Source organism: Nycticebus coucang, chromosome 8, assembly GCF_027406575.1.
Source record: "Nycticebus coucang isolate mNycCou1 chromosome 8, mNycCou1.pri, whole genome shotgun sequence".
NCBI classification, from domain to species: Eukaryota; Metazoa; Chordata; class Mammalia; order Primates; family Lorisidae; genus Nycticebus; species Nycticebus coucang.
In genome coordinates this window covers 29,095,796-29,116,815 of record NC_069787.1, presented here as the reverse complement: position 1 = coordinate 29,116,815, position 21,020 = coordinate 29,095,796, and the positions used below count along the sequence as shown (strand labels likewise).

At 41.5% G+C, this 21,020-nt stretch overlaps 1 protein-coding gene across 1 annotated transcript; it reads left to right on the top strand.

Moving 5' to 3' along the window:
• Positions 1 to 204: 204 nt before the first annotated feature.
• Positions 205 to 20,520, top strand: ARL6IP5 (ADP ribosylation factor like GTPase 6 interacting protein 5). The gene is made up of 3 exons (XM_053598600.1): positions 205 to 403; positions 18,511 to 18,728; positions 19,564 to 20,520. The coding sequence occupies exons 1-3, from the start codon at positions 228 to 230 to the stop codon at positions 19,734 to 19,736; spliced, it is 567 nt and encodes a 188-aa protein (XP_053454575.1). The 5' UTR covers positions 205 to 227; the 3' UTR covers positions 19,737 to 20,520.
• The last annotated feature ends 500 nt before the right edge of the window (positions 20,521 to 21,020 follow it).

The following is a 21,020-nucleotide window of genomic DNA, read 5'->3' as shown; positions in this document are numbered from 1 at the left end:
AGCTCTGACGCGAGAGGTCTCGGTTTTCCCGTAATCACTTAGAGCCAATGGAGAAGTAAAGAAGAGCAAACACGCCCGCCTGCTCCCAATTTCCGTTGCTCTACTGCCTACCAACCGCAAAGCCGATCGAGACGCTGCCGCTGTCATCTCTCTAACCCCGCTCAGCTGATCGGTTGCCGCCGCCGCCGCCCCTGGATTCCGGAGGCGAAGAAAGCTCAGCGAAGAACATGGACGTGACTATCGCCCCGCTCCGCGCCTGGGACGATTTCTTCCCAGGCTCTGACCGCTTCGCCCGGCCAGACTTCCGGGACATTTCCAAATGGAACAACCGCGTGGTGAGCAACCTGCTCTATTACCAGACCAACTACCTGGTGGTGGCTGCCATGATGATTTCCGTGGTTGGGTAAGTGGGGTCCCCCGGGTCACCGATTCCGGGTCCGCACGGATGGGTCTCGAGGCGCGACATCCCGGGAAATACAGACGATCTCTGTCCACGCTCGGCGTCTGCTCTGCCAATTCTGCAAGCGGCCAAGTCAGTGGAAACTTGTGCGCAGGGCGAGGCCGCAGAATCTGGAGTCGATCCCCTTTCTCTTTTTGCGTCAAGGGCTGAGACGTGAGGGGGCCCCTAAGGGAAGGAGGATGGAGGAAATTTTGCCAAACTTGTGGAAGGAAAATTACTTTTTCCCCTTTTGTGCCTGGATCAGGCCCTCCCTGCGGAGATATAGAGCCCTTGACTTTAAAGAAAGAAAGAAAAGAAAAGAGAGAAAGAAGGATAAGAAAAGAAAACACAAAGGTGTAGGCTCATCCTGGAACTGGCCGAAACAACAAGGTGTGGATGCGGGGTGGTGGTGTATAAGGGCAGCTAAGTGGCGAGGCGCTTGGTTGCTCTGTCTGCCTAGTGCCTGCCACACTACAGGAAAACTGAGCTTGGAAGCAAGAGGGTGGGTGTCCCCTGGGGGCGTATCTTGCAGTGTGAGGTACCGTGCCTCTAGGAACAGGGCCCTCTGGCTTTTTCTTTCAGGAGTTGCCAGGCGCAGCCACCTTCTCTGTCTTTACTAGGGTCTCTGTGTAGCTGAGGGCCTTTTCAATACCTGATACTTAAAAGTATCCTGTGTTAATTAAGACTGCGCGCACACAAACTCACACACCTGTCTAAAGGCCACCTTTCCTTGTGCTCACTCTTTAAGAAATGCTTGTGTCACTTTTGCAGTATGTGTGGTAACAATCTCCATCTTGTTGATCTCCTACACATTTTTAAAGAAAAAGCCACCTTAGACTTTATAAAGGTCTCACTTGCCGTTAAAGAAGTTCCTGACATTCCTATTTCAGAGCAAACACCGAAAAAGCAAGCTGGCTTGAAAGAAAAAGGAGAAATTCAAACTTGGGGGGTGTGGGAGAGGGTGAATAGAACGGTTTTCTAAGCTGGCTTGCTGTTAGTTGGTGTGTTTATTGAGCAACCTCTCTGTGCCAGGCCCCATGCCAAACTCAGCACACACCAAGATGAATCAGACTTGAATTCTGGCCCCGGGGGCTCGTGGCAGTTGGTGAGAAGCTAAAGGAGCAAATACACAGCACAGCAGAGAAAGGAAGAGCTCACAATTTCTGGGTGTGGCTCACAGCAGTCACCTCATGCAAAAGTGGAAGCCCACATGTAGGACTGTGTAGACAATTACACAGATTCTCATTCTGCTTTGCTTAAGGAAGCTCTGGGAATGGTTTGGTGTGTAAAGGGCACTGGCTCTGAACAGACTCCTCATTAGAGTAGCAGTCAGTGTACAATTTGGGTAGGGCTGGACTGAGGCCTGATGTAACTACTGCCTTATAAACCCGCTCCTAGCTCTGTGCTTGAGGCTTCTTTCCTGCAATATGTAAAAAAACTTGTTTTAAAGAACAGAATAATTAGTAAATAGGTTTGCATTTATTGTTCTGCCCTTTTTTCTTTCTCTTTGCAAAGAAGCAAAAGTTATTTTTTTTTCCAAAGAAGTACACTGCCCAGACCAGATACTAGCCTTGCTGCTTTTATGAAATCCATTTGATGTTGGGAGGACCCAGGGCTAGCCTCTGGACTAAAGAAAGTTCCCTCAGTATGGTGTCTTAAGCCATTAAGTCAGGTAGTTTAGGGGAGTTAGCCCTTCTCACTCTGTTTCAAATATATGTTTATTTGTTTGTTTGTTTTGAGACAGAGTCTCACTATGTCACCTTCAGTAGAGTGCTGTGGCATCACAGCTCACAGCAACCTCAAACTCTTGGGCTAAAGCGATTCTCTTGCCTCAGCCTCCCAAGTAGCTGGAACTATAGGCGTCTGCCACAATGCCCAGCTATTTTTTTTTTTTCAGTTTTTTTTTTGGCTGGGGCCAAGTTTGAACCCGCCACCTACGGTATATGGGGTCGGGGCCCTACTCCTTGAGCCACAGGCACCACCCTATTTTTTTTTGTCATTGTTGTTTAGCTGGCCTGGGTGGCGCTGTAACCATTGTACTACTGTGCCAAGCCTCAAATATATGTTGATCGTGAATTTTTTTTTTTGTTTTGAGACACAGTATCACTCTGTTGCCCTGGGTAGAGTGCCATGGTGTTAGAGCTCATAGCAAACTCGAACTCCTGGGTTTAAGTAGCTCTGGAGGCTGAGGTAAAAGGATCAGTCAAACCCAGGAGTTTGAGTTTGCTATGAGCTATAGCAACAGGCACCCTCTACAACACCTGGCTAGTTTGTTTTGTTTTGTTTTTCTATTTTTAGTAGAAGCGGGGTCTTGCTTTGCTCAGACTGGTCTTAAATTCCTGAGCTGAGGTGATCCACCCACAAAATGCTAGTATTACAGGTGTGAGCCACCACTCCTGCTGAGTTTTTTGAAGGAAAATGCAAAAAGTAGCCAAGAAGTTTTTAAAAAATTATTCATATTTTTAAAAACTTATATAAGGGGCGGCGCCTGTGGCTCAGTGAGTAGGGCGCCAGCCCCATATGCAGAGGATGGCGGGTTCAAACCCAGCCCCGGCCAAACTGCAACAAAAATAAAATAGCCGGGCATTGTGGTGGGCGCCTGTAGTCCCAGCTACTCGGGAGGCTGAGGCAAGAGAATCGCGTAAGCCCAAGAATTAGAGGTTGCTGTGAGCCGTGTGATGCCACGGCACTCTACCGGAGGGCGGTACAGTGAGACTCTGTCTCTACAAAAAAAAAAAAAAACTTATATAAGATATAGTCCAGTAGTGAAAGTAGTCTTGAAAATTGCATGTGTGGGGTGGCACCTGTGGCTCAGTGAGTAGGGCACTGGCCTCATATACCAAGGGTGGCGGGTTTGAACCTGGCCCCAGCCCCAAACTGCAACAAAAAAAATAGCCAGGCATTGTGGCAGGTGCCTGTAGTCCCAACTACTCGGGAGGCTGAGGGAAGAGAATCGAGTAAGCCCAAGAGCTAGAGGTTGCTGTGAGCTGTGACACCACGGCATTCTATCAAGGGTGACAAAATGAGACTCTGTCTCTAAAAAAATAATAATAAAATGTACAGTGCTTAAAAAAAGAAAGAAAAAATAAAATTGCATGTGTGCAAAATGTGAAATTTCTTTCATATTCCAGTTGAAAGGTTGGTGTATAACTTTCAACTGTGTTTGTTGCATCTACAAATACAGTCTATAGGTTTTTACCACAAATTGCTTTTTTTCTTTATAATTTAATCAGCATTTATTGAGTCTTTGAATGACAGTTATCTTACAAAGTATTTTACCTGTATTATGTCATGCAACACAATAAATAAACTGTTATTATTATTATTATCCTGAGGGTCAGAGAGATTAAATGATTTGCTCAAAGTCACTAACAGTCTCATGCTATTAACTACTATTCTATCTTCCTGTGAGTCATAAGGAGGAAACCAAATGTCTGCAGGGTCAAGGAGCTTAGTTGAACATTTCTCATTCTAAACAGAACTATCATCCATCAGTGCTGCTAGTAGATGGGTGGCTTCAAGCAGTGCTGGATCTAAAGGCTTCTGATAGATACGGTGGAAGACTGTGTGAAAATGTGGCCTGAAATTACCTGGGGAAGGGACTGTACTCAAAAGAGTTTTTCAATGGTTCTATTCTATGCTGGTGAAGAGACACCTAAAGGGCATTGCTGGAGGGGTGCTAGCCTCAGCTGTCCTTGTTGAAAGCTGTCTTGGGTGAGGATAAAGAGGGCCTGCTCTTCAAGAATGTAGGAAGGGGGTGGCGCCTGTGGCTCAAGGAGTAGGGCGCCGGTCCCATATGCCGGAGGTGGCGGGTTCAAACCCAGCCCTGGCCAAAAAACCACAAAAAAAAAAAAAGAAGAATGTAGGAAGGGAGAGGGAGGACCATGCAGATATAATCTATTAATAGATCCAGAAATACTAGCAAGAACCTCCTATGCCAAGTTGGAGATAAAGAAGAACTAGGATAGAGATAAATCTGTGTTTGAAGTCCTAAATAGGCAGAGTTTGATAATCCACAAAAGTTTCGTCTTTATCCTAAAAGCATGTTCACCAGGCTCATGACTTCTATTCAGTACATCTACAATTCCTCTTAGATTAATTCTGGTTAAATCTCTTAGCTAATATCTCTTCTTAAAGATAGTTTTTATAACTTTTAGTTTTTCAAGTTGATTAAGAATCAACTTATATATAATGTTGATTAAGAATCCAGCCATTAGTGCCAGATTAAGTGAGTTTGAATCCCAAATGCCAGTCACTAGCTGTGTAACCTTGAGCAAGTCACCTGGATCACCCTGTGCCTCAGCTGCCTCTTCTGTCGTATAAGACTAATTATAGTACGTATGTCAAAGGCTTCATAGGCAAAGCTGTTAGAATAGTGCCAGCATCCTAGTTTTTGCTTCATAAGATCTTATTATTTTTTATCATTGTTGGGTGTTATCAGAAAGATTACTGAGAAACACAGATAGCATCTTTTTTTTTTTTTCCCCCTGTGGTTTTTGGCCGAGGCTGGATTTGAACCCACCACCTCCAGCATATGGAACCGGCGCCCTATCCCTTTGAGCCATAGGCGCCGCCTTCAGATAGCATCTTTATATGAGCAATACCATCCACCCAAACCCCAGTCCCCAGCTTTTTCACCTACTCCTGCTTCTCAAGACTTAGCTTTGATACCACGTCTTTGAGGAAGCCTCCTTTTGTTTCTCACTCCCTTGTGTCAGTTGGGCCCCACACCTGGTGCCTGGATCTTTCTTACTTACCACATAGGTTTTTAAGTGGTTGACTTGTCTCTACTCTGAAGACTCCTTTAGGCCAGAGACTGTAGGTTTTGTTTGCAATTTTTTTTTCCTTTTCTTGTTGCTGTTTGTTTGTTTACTTCTTTGTTTGCTTGTTTTAAGGCAGAGTCTCACTATGTCATCTTGGGTAGAATGCTGTGGTGTCATAGCTCACAGCAACCTCACACTCTTGGGTTCAAGTGATCTTCTTGTCTCAGGGGGACTGCAGGTGCCTGCCACAATACCCATGTAGTTTTTCTATTTTTAGTAGAGATGGAGTATTGCTCTTGCTCGGGCTGGTCTCGAACTCCTGACCTCAAGCAATCCATCCAGCCTCCCCCCACTCAGCCTCTCATTGTGCTAGGATTATAGGCATGAGCCACCATTCGTGGCTTGCTTCTGATGTTATTCTTGATATCCTGGAGGATATATGTAGTTGGTGAGTGCAGAGAGTTAGTAAGTGAACATGAGGTCTCAGCACAATGACAGGAGCAACTTTTGACCTAGTGAACAGAACAAATTATTTTGAAGCTCATAGCAGCATGCCAGCACATAGCTACAAATGCATTCTTCTAAAATGATTCTAGCTGGGTCATTGCTGAAGGCACTATGTTACATATTATTCAGGATTAGTAAAGCTGTGTAAAAATTTAACTTAAAAAGGTTATAATTCAGACCCTTCACGAATGTTTGTTGTCCTTGTAAAATCTTACTCAAGTACTCTGCTGCAAGGTTTTCAACTGAGTGCTATTGACATCTCAGACTATATAATTCTTTGCAGTGGGGGCTGGCCTGTGCATTGTAAGGCATTTAGCTACCATCCTCATTCTCTATCCACAAGATACCAGTAGCTTGATCATCCCATGATCATCAAAAAATTTCCCCAAATTTTGCAGTAGCAGGGAACCACTGCTGCTCTCCCACCAAGAAAATGATTCCTCAGTATCACCATTCACTAAATATGAGCCCTTCCTAGCAAGTGACAAAAACTGAGTTCTTGATAATTATGTAGCAAAGCAAGTTGACTTTAGCTCTTTTCTCCTGACCTTTCACACTTGATCTTAGCCAAAAGGCTGAGAAGCCACCTCTCCTGACCTTTCAAACATAAGAATGGAATGGAATTGGAAACTTTACACAGCTTTGATCATTAATCTCATTGTATTAAATTTGTTATGCTATCATCTTTTTATTAGACTGCCTAGAAGACTCTACTGGTTCCACAGACTCAGTCTTTTTAGTTTCTGATAGAATTCTAGCATTTGCATTTAGTAGCTTTCTACTGCAAAGTTCACCTTGCTCTCGAGTTTGACTGCCATAAAATAGGAGTTAAAGGACTTGATTGATACGAAGTACATCAAGGCCTAACAATTGATAACACTCACACATTAGCTGCTGTTATTATTACATTAATCCTAGGTAACAGTCACATTTAAAATTTTACAACTTGTACATTCTCCTAAAAGTATAAGGTGATAGATACACTTTAGTGGTATTATCATAATTGCAACTGGTAATTCTTATAGACTTTTGCTCCTCCTGAAGGCTTGAATTTCTTGAGATTTAGCTATAACTTCAAAAGAGATTGAATGACTTAAAAGGAATAGCATGAATAACAGGCTAAGAAATGTGATGTTTTACTGAAAATGGCTTTGGGTTCTTTAAATCAAGGAGGAAAAAATGTCTAAGATTGGAGTGGCCATGACTTACCTTCTTCATCCTTGATATGAGTCATCTGGGCATTAAGATAGTCTTTTCACATCATACATGGTAATAGAAGTCTCTGCCTTGGTTTTAAAAGTGAAACACAAAGGCAACACCTAATTGCACTTGCAAGTTAAGTACTAAGTATGTGATACATTCTAGGTGTAGATGAAGATTTCTGTGTTCTTAATGGAATGCTAAAAGGTTTGAGTTGGAGAAATCTGTACAAGATGTGAGCCATAGAACAGCACCATCTTTCACTTGGAAGCTTCTCAGAAAGGAAAAATCTCAGGCCTTTTCAGACCTGTGTTAAAATCTACCTTTTATCAAGAGTGTCAGATGGTTCACAGGCACATTAAAACCTGAGCGGCAACCAGCTGGCCTGGCTCAAAAGAAACATTGAGAAAATTTAAACAGATATACGTATCTATATGCCCAGGTATCTAAATGTACAGTTGTTGTCTGGATCCAAATATTGCTTGTTTTTTTCTTTAACTCCCCAAATGTTAGAGATACATACCCTCGGGCCAAAGTGGAGAACCACTTATCTACTGAATTCCTTAACTTTTGGAAATATAAAGGTTTGAGGTCATGTGGCTAATTAGAACTGAAACTGCTAATAGTAGCTTGATTTATTGATAGGAAGTAAAATAATTTTTCCATTAAATAGGATTGCAAATTTTCTAAAGTCCTTGATTAACCAAATGTAACAGAATACCTGACCCTTACAATATTTGTATTATTATGCCTGTCTTATTCTCAAAAATTCCTTCCTGCCACCAGAGGCTATTTCTGTGTGCTTTAGAATCACCAGCCATATACAGAATTTGCTTTGGCTGCTTCACCAACCACCGGGGTGCTTTTATGCTCACGTGTATGTATTTATGCCTCCCCTTTTGAACAGAACAACATAGCTGCTGAATGAATGAACCCATGTTTTCTTGACTAAAGTAACTCTTCATCACATGGCCTGATAATTTTGCCTATGGGGTGTTACAGAAAGGTGTAATCTATAGCTACCACTTTATGCTTTCAGTTGCTAAAATTGGTAATGAGTTTTTGGAAGGCTAAGGTAATTCTTAGTTTGAAAAGAACATTATTGTAATCTTTTCGAAATGAATTTAGTTTCATAGTATGTTCTAGGCTTAAGGCTACTAGCATCTGGTATTGGGAAATGTTTATGTTGTTTGTACCTTTAAATGTTGCAAGAATGAAAAACCAAGTTTCCAGTTGGTAGAGAAAAAAGAATACAATAGCCCTGGGATGCTCTGAATGGGAATGTATTAAAACAATTACAGTCTGTTTATGCTAAAGCTAGTGGAAATGTTTTTTTTTTTTTTGAGACAGAGCCTCAAGCTGTTGCCCTGGGTAGAGTGCAGTGCCATCACTGCTCACAGCAACCTCCAACTCCTGGGCCCAAGCGATTCTTTTGCCTCAGCCTCCCACGTAGCTGGGACCACGGGTGCCACAACGCCCAGCTATTTTTTGGTTATAGTTGTCGTTGTTTGGCAGGCCCGGGCCAGATTTGAACCTGCCAACTCTTGGTGTATGTGGCTGGCACCCAGCCTAGTGGAAATGTTTTTGAGATTAGTCAGCTTCAATACAAGTTCTACAAATATTACTCTTATTTGTGTTGCTTCACTCATTCACTCAACAAAGAGTATAAAGCACTTACTAACATCTTAGACAAAGAGCTGTGAGATATAGTGGAGAACAAGACAGCTGTGATTCCTGCCATCGTCAGAGTTAAAGTGTAGAGGAGCAGCAAGATGGCACAGAATGCGTCATTTTTATACAAGGATAGCAGGCTTACGGAATGCACTGCTGCATAAACACACATCCTTTTCAACGTGACTTATCTGATCTCCTCTGTACATTATGATTTCAAATTCTACAACTCTCAGGTGTTGGGAATAAGGGAGACATTGAGAATGGATAGGAGAAAGGGTTATTAAATTTTATTTATCCTCATGTGCACCTTAGAAGCCTTCTATTGAGTTGAACATATACTAACTGAGCACTTACCATGTGTTGGACTCTGTGCGACCCTCAGGATACAATCAGGAGTACAACTCCATCCAGCCTTCCCAAGTCCTTCCAGAATTAACCTCGTACTCCTTTCTCCTACCTGTGTTTCTTCTCAGTGCAGAACTTTAAGAGGTCTGTCAACACACGGTAAAGTTTTTTTTTTTGCAGTTTTTGTTTGGGGCCGGGTTTGAACCGGCTGGCATATGGGGTATATGGGGCTGGCACCCTACTCCTCTGAGCCACAGACGCTGCCCACACAGTAAAATTTTAACCTAAAGATTCTTCATCTAGTAGGAATTGCCTTTCATTAAATCACCTCTGACACTTTTTATGTAATCTTGTTCTTGACTTCTCGCTATACGTACTTTTTAAAAAATGTCCCCTGATACTGTGGGGTTTTTTTGGGTTTTTTGAGACAGAGTCTCACTATATCATCCTCAGTAGAGTGCTGTAGTGTCACAGCTCACAGCAACCTCCATCTCTTGGGCTTAAGTCCCAAGTAGCTGGGACTACAGGTGCCCGCCACAACGCCTGGCTATTTTTGGTTGCAGTTGTCATTGTTGTTTGGCAGGCCTAGGCTGGGTTCGAACCTGCCAGCTCCAGTATATATGGCTGGCACCCTAGTGGCTGAGCTATAGGCGCTGAGCCAATACTGTAGCTTTTGATTTGTGGTTTTTGTTTCCTTTCCCTAGGTGAAGATTTGCAGTGATTCTAGGTGAGTGTGCAAATAAATGAGTGTATTTTGGATTCCTAATCCCTTCCCTTAGAAGGGAGATGCTCTCAATCAGTGTAGGGACAGAGAGCTCTGTACAGGAAACCCAGTTCTTTTTTTTTTTTTTTTTTTGGAGACAGTCTCAAGCTGTCACCCTGGGTAGAGTGCTGTGGTGTCACAGCTCACAGCAACCTCAAACTCTTGGGCTTAAGCGATTCTTTTGCCTCAGCCTCCTGAGTAGCTAGGACTACAGGTGCCTACCACAACGCCCGGCTATTTTTTGGTTGTGGTTGTTGTTGTTTTAGCTGGCCCAGCTGGGTTTGAACCCACCTGCCTCTGTGTATGTGACCAGCGCCCCACTCGCTACAGGCACCACCCATGATCCAGTTCTTGACCTACCTACTTAATGTCTAATTAAGTAGCAATGTCAGCCATTTTTTAAAAATCTTTCCTTTTAGGCAAATGAATTCTGTCCTTTATCTCTTAGCTTCATCAAACTTACCCATAACACCCTCCTCTGCATGTTGCAATGAGTTTGGCTTCCTATTTGAGAGAATGGTTTCAAGGCCTGTGATCTTAGACAAAACCTACCAGCCACCAACTCCCATTCTGCAAACATTTACCATAAATAGAATTTCCTGGCCTTCTCTCCCATTAAGCATTTGCTCATGGAGACACCTGGAAAGCAGAAAGCTCTGTTCCTACTACTCATCTTCATAGCCCATCAGTGTAGCTTCTTGTTTCAGAGGAAGAAAAAAGGATTTGGAAATTGGATGTCAGTGAGAGGTAAATAGACAAGCAACTTGTGGGTAGGGTGTCTGTGTGTTACCAAGCTCATTAACATTTGTCCAACCTTGTCTACTTCTCTCCACAGCTCTGTAGGAACTTGCCATGTGACCATCCTTAGTAAATTAGTTAAAAATTTACTCTACTAAAAGCATTGAGGAAGAACAGTTTGTAAACAGATATCTTTCCACTTTAGTTTATATTTATTTATTTATTTATTTATTTTTTGCTGTGAGCTGTGGTGTCACAACTCAAACCTCAAACTCTTTTTTTTTTTTTTTTTTTTATAGAGACAGAGTTTCACTTTATCGCCCATGGTAGAGTGCTATGGCATCACACAGCTCACAGCAACAACCTCCAGCTCCTGGGCTTCGGCAATTCTCTTGCCTCAGCCTCCCGAGTAGCTGGGACTACAGGCGCCTGCCACAACGCCTGGCTATTTTATTGTTGCAATTTTGGCTGGGGCTGGATTTGAACCCACCACCCTCAGTATATGTGGCCGGTGCCCTGCTCACTGAGCCACAGGCGCCACCCTCAAACCTCAAACTCTTGTGCTTAAGTGATTCTCTTGCTTTAGCCTCCCAAGTAGCTGGAACTATAGGCGCCTGCCACAACGCCCAGCTATTTTTTTGTTGCAGTTGCAGTTGTTTAGCTGGCCTGGACGGAGTTCGAACCCGTCACCCTCAGTGTATGTAGCTGGCGCTATAACTACTGTGCTACAGGCACCGAGCCATCCACTTAAGTTTTTAAAAAATAATTATTGATTATAAGAATAACCATGGGTTACTAATTGGAGAAGGCAGTGCGGAGTACACATGAGGATTTGTTACACTGTTCTTTGTATGTATTAGAAATTTTCCATAATAAAAAGTTAAAAGGGGATTTATTGCAGTCTAATCAGGGCTTTGTACATGGACTATTATTTGAAGCTTCAGCACTATGAGAAGAATTAGATATTTGGTTTCTAACCCAGGTTCAACCTGTTGCTTATTAAAAATAAAATAAGCGATTAGATTTTTTTATTAAATCATAACTGTGTACATTAATGCAATCATGGGGCACCATACACTGGTTTTTTATAGACCGTTTGACACAATTAGATTGATAAATGCAAAATAAAACACGGAGGTCCACAAGGTATGTTTTACTCAGAATACTTTTAACATGCCAACTTCTACAAAGACAGTGGATCAGGGAGTGTTTAGCTTGATGGTACACTAGCGGCAAAGGCTCCTCTTCCTGGCAGGTTAAAGCACCCTTTTGCGGGCGGCGCCTGTGGCTCAGTCGGTAGGGCACTGGCCCCATATACCGAGGGTGGCGGGTTCAAACCCGGCCCCGGCTGAACTGCAAACCAAAAAATAGCTTGGGCGTTGTGGCGGGTGCCTGTAGTCCCAGCTACTCGGGAGGCTGAGGCGGGAGAATCACTTAAGCCCAGGAGTTGGAGGTTGCTGTGAGCTGTGTGATGCCATGGCACTCTACCGAGGGTGATAAAGTGAGACTCTGTCTCTACAAAAAAAAAGCACCCTTTTGCTTCAGTCAGTCATTCATAATAATTATCCCTTATGTTTGTGTAGGAGTTTAGATGATTTCGCTCACATTTGCTTTTTCATGTGTGTCTTTCATCATAGTTCTCTAAAGGAACAAGGAAGGGGACACATCCTAGTAACATTTAGTGTACCTCTTATTCTCCTATTGGCTGTGGCCTCAGCCACATTTTAAGCTTGGAGAATGGAGTGTGGACTGGATTTCAGGACCCCTTGTCTCTAGTACAAACCAACTGGATACAGAGGGCCTGACTACAGCAGCAGGCAGGGGCCAGGCCCTGTGAAGACTTGTAAAATGTGTAAAGAATTCTGGTTTTGTTCTAAGAGCAATGAGAAGCAGGAAAGGGGATGGGTGGATTCGTATTTGCAGTGATCCCTCTGGCCGGTAAGGACCACAGAAGAACATCATTAATTTAGATAAGTCCACTGTGAGTAAATGATTCCCCTTTTCTTGGTGAGTCAGCCTTCTTCAGGAACCACACTTCAAAAAATAGCTTTTTCAGTTAGAAAATTAGAGCTCAGGGCAAAGCTGCCTCTACAGCTGAGGAAATATTTTGCTGCCTGTTTGAGTCTTGTTGGCATTGCACCAGGGCAGAAGCTACCAGACGTGCCCTTGAGTTGATCTGAAGACTTATTTTGTGGTAAACCCTGCATTTGGGGACCTTAAACATATCTATTCCTTAGCTTGCTTATATGTAAAGTGAGATGAGCTGCCAAGATCCCTCCTAGCTCTAAAATTCTTGATTGGCTATGAGTTTTTCCCCCTTCAGCAACTTGTGGTAAAACCGTAACTATAGGTAGCTGAATCATGTTGGCAAGTTTAGAACATGTGTCCACACCCACTAATAGCCACCTTCCTTCAGAGAGAAATGAGTGTGGAGGGATTTCCCAGGGTGATCCTTAGTTGTTTACCCTGACTGGAAGAACGGGGTTGTCAGAATGGTGGGCGGCGCCTGTGGCTCAGTCGGTAAGGCGCCGGCCCCATATACTGAGGGTGGCGGGTTCAAACCCGGCCCCGGCCAAACTGCAACAAAAAAATAGCCGGGCACTGTGGCGGGTGCCTGTAGTCCCAGCTACTCAGGAGGCTGAGGCAAGAGAATTGCTTAAGCCCAGGAGTTGGAGGTTGCTGTGAGCTGTGTGAGGCCACGGCACTCTACCGAGGGCCAGAAAGTTAGACCTGTCTCTACAAAAAAAAAAAAAAATAATAATGGTGGGGGGAAATTTCTGAAGCCAGTTGACCATACGGAACTGTTATATTGTGTGTTACTGTTACAAATGCCACCCTCATTTTCTCATTTCTCCTTTGAATATATTTCTTCACTTCTTTGGGCTGCAGTTTCTTCATCTGTACGAGACCAGACTGATTCATCTTTGAAGATGGTTGCAAAATTTCTGGAATGGGATTCTAAATCTTTTTACAACCATAATGACTGCACCAGAATTTTAACTATTGTTGGAAATTATTATTTATTGGACTAGAGTGATATATGTATGTGTTTTTATTTTACAATAGAAAAACATATTCAATGTTTTTGAGGTGCCAAAGTAGATCCTATATCTCCTATACATATATGAGAGAAGATGGTATATTCTGTCTCTCTCCCCTCCTCCTGTCTATTTTCTTCCCTCTTCCTCTCTGTCCCTCCCTCTTTCTTACTGAAGGGTTGTCAGTAAATGAAACTCCGTCCAGCAGAGTCCAGTGGCAGTTGTCCACATAAAATATGGGTGGCGTATTTATAGAAAGTTTTGTCCTAAAGGTTCTTGGGGTTTGACGTGACTGGTGTGACTAACAGCCCATCTGTTGACGGAAAGCATCTCAGACAAGAACTGGTTCTCAAATTCCTACACTTGCTGAAAAAATGAAATTAATCTCATGTGTTTGTGTATGTGTATTATTTTATTCCAAGCTCAGGTGAGTGCCAAGGCACTGGAGTGGTACATATTTTACCATTTCTCAGAATGGAATTTCATGTAATCAGAATGTGAAAGAAAATAATTTCTGCGCCAAGTAACTTTGTTAGTTTTTTCCAGCTTAGAAAGTTAGTTACTTTCTAATTACAACCAGCTAGGCTGGTTGTAAGCTAAAACCAGTTCTATAGGACTTCTTGCTCTCATCTTTTCCCTTGAACACGAACAGCAGAGACAGGTGAAAAGCAAATTTGGAATTGCTTGAGTTCACCCTGGATCTTTCTTTCTTTTTTTTTTTTTTTTTTTGTAGTTTTTGGCCAGGGCTGGTTTTGAACCTGCCACCTCTGGCATATGGGGCCGGCACCCTGCCCCTTTGAGCCACAGGCACTGCCCCAACCCTGGATTTTTCATTGTTCTTTGTCCTGACCTTTATTTAGACACTCAACCTAAATGTCTATTTTACTTGTCCAGAGGAAATATAAAAGATTGACGTGAGTTTTATTATGTGGTTCACTTCATGAATAATTATTTTAATAAGCCTTCTAGAAAGAACTGAGTAGGAACCCTTTGACACTTTGCTACCAACCCACAATCTCCTATTTGCAGTTTATGCAAAGAAGTTTCCTTAAACTTTAACCCTTCATTCTAGTTCTTTGTGTTAATTTTGATCTTTTTTTTATTATTATAATTTTGATCTTTGCTTTTCTTTTACAGCATAAACATTTGGGTAGGTTATAAGTCAAAGTTAAGGCTTTGTAAAGAGTTTGTTTCATTTGTTCATTTTTAAATATCAGTGTCTTTCCCCTACTACCTGGTGTAATGACTGTAGGGGTTTTTTTTGAGACAGAGTCTCATTATGTTGCCCTTGGGTAGAGCTTTTCTGGCATCACAGCTCACAGCAACCTCAAACTCCTGGGCTTAAGCGATTCTTTTCCTCAACCTCCCAAGTAACTGGGACTACAGGGGCCCACCACAACGCTCCCGGCTGTTTTTTTTATTGCAGTTATCATTGTTGTTTAGCTGGCCGGGGCTGGGTTCAAACCCACCAGCCTCCGTGTATGTGGCCAGAGCCATAATTAGTGTGCTACAGACACCGAACTGACTGTAGTCTTTTGGTCAGACTCCTTTTTGGTGATAAGAATAAGATTTATTCATCTGTGAGAGTTTCTGGGCTTCTTCATTCAGTCTCCCTATCATCTGCTGGAGAGGATTTGGTTTTTGCCCTGTCTGATTCTTGCTTTTCTTAGGCCTATATGGAAATTGTTTTTCTTTCCCAGGCCAAGTTTAGGGTTATCTCAGGAGACAGAACATAACACAGATAAAATAAAAGAAGGAAAAGTGCAGAGAGGCCAAGAAGACCCAGATAGTCCTGAAGCAAGGGGGAGGGTGAGTGGACAGTGCAGATGCTGGGTACTAGGGAAAGCTGGGGGTGGTACAGATTGACCACAGGAGGAGCTGGGAGATGAGCAGGGAACCAAGGTTTGGGTTGGAGAAGGAATAGCTATGCTGAATCAAAGTTTCATTAATGTTATTGGAGAGATGGAATAAGTGGAGATGGCTCGTTACAGCTGGTCTGTGCCAAGCCTGGCTTGTGGGTTGGAGAGCAGAATGTTGTTATATTTTAATAATTTCTTTTTTCATATATTCATTTTATTTATGATTACAAAATAATATACTAATTATAGAAATTTCTACTTTTGAGCTGACATTTATGATAAATCATGTGACATATATAACACAGAATGTGTTAACGTATTAGTTACTTTTACCCACTCCTTAAATATACCTCAGCTTTTTCTCAGAATGGCTATATATGCCAAAGACTAGTAACTTGGCCATATAGTTGTTTCTAAAAGTTTGTAATCATAAATAATACTAATTAGAATACTTTTACCACTCAGTCTTTGCATCTTCATTTTCTTAGACCAGTGTTTTTCAGGCTTTCTTATCTCATGGCACACTTGAACCTGCAGTTAAACTTCCCGGAACATTTAAATTATGTTGGTCAAAAAAAAAAAAAAAAGAGTAAAAGAAAGAAAATATTTACTATGCTTTGAACTACTTTCAAAAATAATTAATAATTTAAAAAGTTCTCACGGCACAATGGTTGAAAAATCACTGCCTTAGACCATATTCTGAGGAGGGGATTTATTGACTTGAAAGGTGTATTTGCAAGGGTTTTGAACGAAATAATCAATTTATTACTGTAGAGTTTTTGTTTTTGAGACAGAGTTTTTCTTTGTTGCCTTCAGTAGAGTGCCTTGGCATCACAGCTCACAGCTACCTCCAAGTTCTGGGCTTAGGTGATTCTCTTGCCTCAGCCTCCTGAGTAGCTGGGATTACAGGCACCCCCACAATGCCTGGCTATTTTTTTGTTGCAGTTTGGCCGGGGTCGGGTTCGAACCTGTCACCCTTGGTACATGGGGCTGACACCCTACCCACTGAGCCACAGGCGCCGCCCTACTGTAGAGTTTAGTTTTACTTTTACCACTGTTTACTTTTATGCATTTTAATAAAAATTTTTAACTTTTTTGAAGCAGTTTGACATCAGTTATATCCCTTGATTGCACACAGTAAAGTGTGAAAAACTTAAAACTGTTCAAAATAGCTTTTGTGTTTTAGGAGGCAAAATTAGTGCTAAAATTTAAAGGGATTTTTAAAAAAGAATCATGGTTATTGTGAATATGAATTTAAATATGAGTAAAAATTCTTCATCTGGGCGGCGCCTGTGGCTCAGTCAGTAAGGCGCCGGCCCCATATACCGAGGGTGGCAGGTTCAAACCCGGCCCCGGCCAAACTGCAACCAAAAAATAGCCGGGCGTTGTGGCGGGCGCCTGTAGTCCCAGCTACTTGGGAGGCTCAGGCAAGAGAATCGCTTAGGCCCAGGAGTTGGAGGTTGCTGTGAGCTGTGTGAGGCCATGGCACTCTACCGAGGGCCATAAAGTGAGACTCTGTCTCTACAAAAAAAAAAAAAAAAAAAAAAATTCTTCATCTATTTATTCCATTTCAGAGAAAGTAAACTCTTGGCATCACGTTCCCTTATCCTGTTTTCCCCAACACTCATTTCAAGTCAATCGTGGTGATATTCAGAGCATGATGAAAACACACTCTTTGTCCTGTACAACTATGATCCTCATTAGTCTCTAGAGTCAAAAGTTAATAACTCATTGTACTCACACCCCCACAAATGACTTGTTAAGGGTTTTGTATTCACAGTGGGTTGGGGTAGGAGACTGTAATGGCCTAGTCATTCTCATTTATGAAATACTTGTTCTAAATTTCTTCTTCATGATGTGAAGGGTTCCCCCATTAGCAATAGTTATATAATTGCCATCACATAACAAAGAGCTTTGGCTTATATAAGAATGAATCTGGAGCTATGTACTTGGAAATCTCAGCTGATAACCCATCTCATAATGATACTTTGGGCCTTTTAAAAGATTTTTAATGTGCTCTCTATACCAGAAGTCATAAACTCAAATTCCTCCATGGTGGGTTATGTAGAAAGTAATTCATGCCAGCTCTTAGAAAAGCAGTGATTAATAACAGCTCACTTTGGGCCTCTGGGTGAGGCACGCAGTAGAGAGAAGTGGGGTCTGAGGCAAAATGGAAAGCATTTGTTCTGTCTGAGAGAAAGGGCAATCTAGCATTTGTGGACAGATGCGGAAGTAGGCCTAGCATTGTTAGATTTTCTTGTTCCAGGAGAAGTAAAAAATTCCAAATTTTATGTTGTTGTTTTTTTGTTTTGTTTTTGTTTTTTAGCACATGAGTAAAAGTTTTTAAAAACACTGTTTTGGCCAAACCAAAATGTAACTGTAGACTGGATCTGGCGTATGAAGGCCATTGCCTGGCCTCTACTCCTACTAATGGTGACTTTTATGATGATTTAACTAAGTCCTTGAGCTAAGAAAATACAACCTACTGTGTACTAGAGGCCAGGATATAGAAGTGAAGCACAACCCCTCCAAAAGAAGTTTTAATCTTCAAAAGCTTTAATCTTTAATCTTCAAAAGAAGTGGGCTCCTAATGAGATAGATTGACTAATTTGGTGAGAGTCAGACTGCCTGGGTGTGATTTTGTTTTGTTTTGTTTTGTTTTGAGATGGTATCTCACTCTGTTACTCTGGGTAGAGTGCAGTAGCATCACAGCAGCTCACAGCAACCTCAAACTCTTGTGTTCACAAAATCCTCTTGCCTCAACACCCTTAGTAGCTGGGACTACAGGCACCCACCACAATACACAACTAGTTTTTCTATTTTTAGTAGAGACAGGGGTCTCGTTCTTGCCCAGACTGGTCTTGAACTTCTGAGCTCAAGCAATCCTTCCACCTTGACCTCCCAAAGTGCTCGGATTACAGGTGTGAGCCACCCCACTGGGCCCTCTGGGTGTAATTTTAGTTCTACCATTTTCTAACCTCTGTGCCTAAGTTTCTCCATTTGAGAAATGAATTAATAGTGTATCCTTCCTAAGGTTATGAGGATTAAATGAAACAACTGAGATGAAATGCTTGCTAAATTCTCATAGTTGTCAATAGTCATTTTCACTTCTTTTTCCCTTTTCTTCCTCCTTTTGCTGTTTTTATTGCTCAGCTGGTCTCACCCTGTTCTTTTTTTTTTTTAGATTTCTGAGCCCATTCAACATGATCCTTGGAGGAATTGTGGTAGTGCTGGTGTTTACCGTGTTTGTGTGGGCAGCCCACAATAAAGATGCCCTTCGCCAGATGAAGAAGCGCTACCCCACGACGTTCATCATGGCGGTCATGCTGGCTAGCTACTTCCTCATATCCATGTTCGGGGGAGTCATGGTCTTTATGTTTGGTATCACTTTTCCTTTGCTGTGTAAGTGAACCTGAGTTTTCTTTTTCATATATCATAAAAAGCATGTTGGAGCAGTTACCTAACGGGATTAGTCTTTACAGTCTGAATTTGTGGTAGTGGAGATCAGGAATTTGGGCATTTAATAGGCTTTCTATTTGATTTGCATGAAAGTTAGAAAATCACTGGTGTAGAGCACATGGCATCACTGTTTAAATACAGATTCCTGGGCCTGTTCCTTTAAGGCTATGGCTTAGGAGCTCCAGGAGAAAGGATAGGGAATCTCTTTCTTAATTAACAAACTCCAGTAATTCCTAATGGTCAAGCAAATTTGGGGAACAGTGGGCCACATAAATTCTATAAAAATACTTATTTTTTTTTTTAATCTAGAAATCTATTTGCAACATTTTGGAAAACTGCGTCTTGGAGGCACTTTAAAGGTGGATTCCACCCACCTGCCTCTTGCATGTGTCTTTCTTTGTTTCCTACAGGGAACAAATTACAGATAATCTCTGAATTGAGCAAGAGTTCCTTCTGGAAAACCTTAGGTGATTTCTAGGTAGGTTAGAATCACATTGATTCACCTATGGCATTAAAGTGAAGGAAGCAGCGTGGCTGCCAGATTGTGGTCCTTCCTGCTGAATACAACATTTTGTTTCACAAATGAAAAAAAACTATGTATAACTTGACAAAGACATTTATATAAAAATCCAAGGATCCATTTGAAGATGTGGCTCAATGAGAGAAGCAGATTGGACTGTAGATAACTGAGACAGTTTACTAAGAGAAAGGAGTATCATATTAATGTGGCAAAAGGGAATTGTTGCTGTGGTGGTAACCATGTATTTCTTCTCTGTAGTGATGTTTATCCATGCATCACTGAGACTCCGGAACCTCAAGAACAAGCTGGAGAATAAAATGGAAGGAATAGGATTGAAGAAGACACCAATGGGCATTGTTCTGGATGCCCTAGAACAGCAGGAAGAAAGCATCAGCAAATTCACTGACTATATCAGCAAAGTGAAGGAATAAACCTAGCTTTCCTGGTGATAGGTTTGCAGCAGAAATTGAGTTGCAGTTTGCCCCTCTCCAGACCTACTTTCTGCTTGTATTTTTGAAATAGGAGGTGCACATACCACCCAACTCTCTATGGCAGCATGTGTGTATAGGCCTAACTGTTAATATCTCTGATGTTACAGAGAGAAGGCCTCAGAAAATCAAAAGGAAACCATTCTCCTATTGTGTCTGAAGTTTCAAGTGTGTTTATGAAATCTAATGGGAAATAGATCATTTCTTTAGGGGAATAAAAGAATTATAGGTTCTACAGCAACAATAGTATTATCCTATAGGAAAAAAAATCATTGTAAAGTATCAAGGCAATATGAGTAAATGAACAGATTGTTACAGTAGATGATGTTAAGTTTAGCCTGTCTCTAATTCCCTCCAGCATCCTCCTCCCAAAATATCTCTTAGGATCATAATATGTGGGTATAAATTAGTTTAGTTTTTATTATTACTCTTTTAAAATCAAAGGTGATTTCTCTCACTTTTCAGCCTGTTTGATGTGCAGTGGAAACTGGATAAGCCAGTTATTGATACTTTGTTTACACATGTGAAGATTGCTGTTTAGAATATTTTGTTAAATTTGTAAATTTTTGAAATGCTAGTAATGTGTTTTCACCAGCAAGTATTTGTTGCTAACTTAATGGTCCTTTTCCTTAAGAAGGTTACAGCTGTGTAACCGGTATTACTCTTGACAGACTTGTTAAAAAAAAAAAAAAAAAGACAAAAAATAAAACAAAACTTGAGTTCTGTTTATATTGCATTTTTTGTTATGATGAAAAAAACCTGTCGATGATAATGTATCCCATGTTTTTATTGTTTAATTTTTTAACTGGACCATTTAGAAATAATGTATGTTTTATTAATTCCTTAGGGACACAAAGAGGATAATAATAACTGATCTTTTGAAAACTGAAAAGCATCTTTAGATGAGCAAGCAAAAAGACTGTTGAAAATGGGAGTGATTACTGGCTTTTGCCGTTCATAAAAATTTTAGATAGCAATTGTTACTACCACATGCATTTATAGACAGATGTTAGAATAAGAGCACGAGTTTATTGTTACTTTTGTTCCTGTATTTCTCATGTTTTTAGGACTAGGTCATAAAAAATGTTTTGCCTGCCAATTGAGTGATTTCATAGATGAAGTAGAAAACATTGAGGTTTCCCCAGCATTGAACTGTGAAGACAATTGGAATGACGTTCACTGAGGGAACTCTGTATGTCCTGGTATAAGAAGCAACAGCATTTGCTC

Excerpts from the sequence above, each read along its gene's own strand:
- ARL6IP5 (XM_053598600.1), top strand. The coding sequence starts at position 228 with ATGGACGTGACTATCGCCCCGCTCCGCGCCTGGGACGATTTCTTCCCA. Across the intron at positions 404-18,510 it reads ATGATGATTTCCGTGGTTGG|ATTTCTGAGCCCATTCAACA; the intron begins GTAAGTGGGGTC and ends TTTTTTTTTTAG. Across the intron at positions 18,729-19,563 it reads TATCACTTTTCCTTTGCTGT|TGATGTTTATCCATGCATCA; the intron begins GTAAGTGAACCT and ends TCTTCTCTGTAG.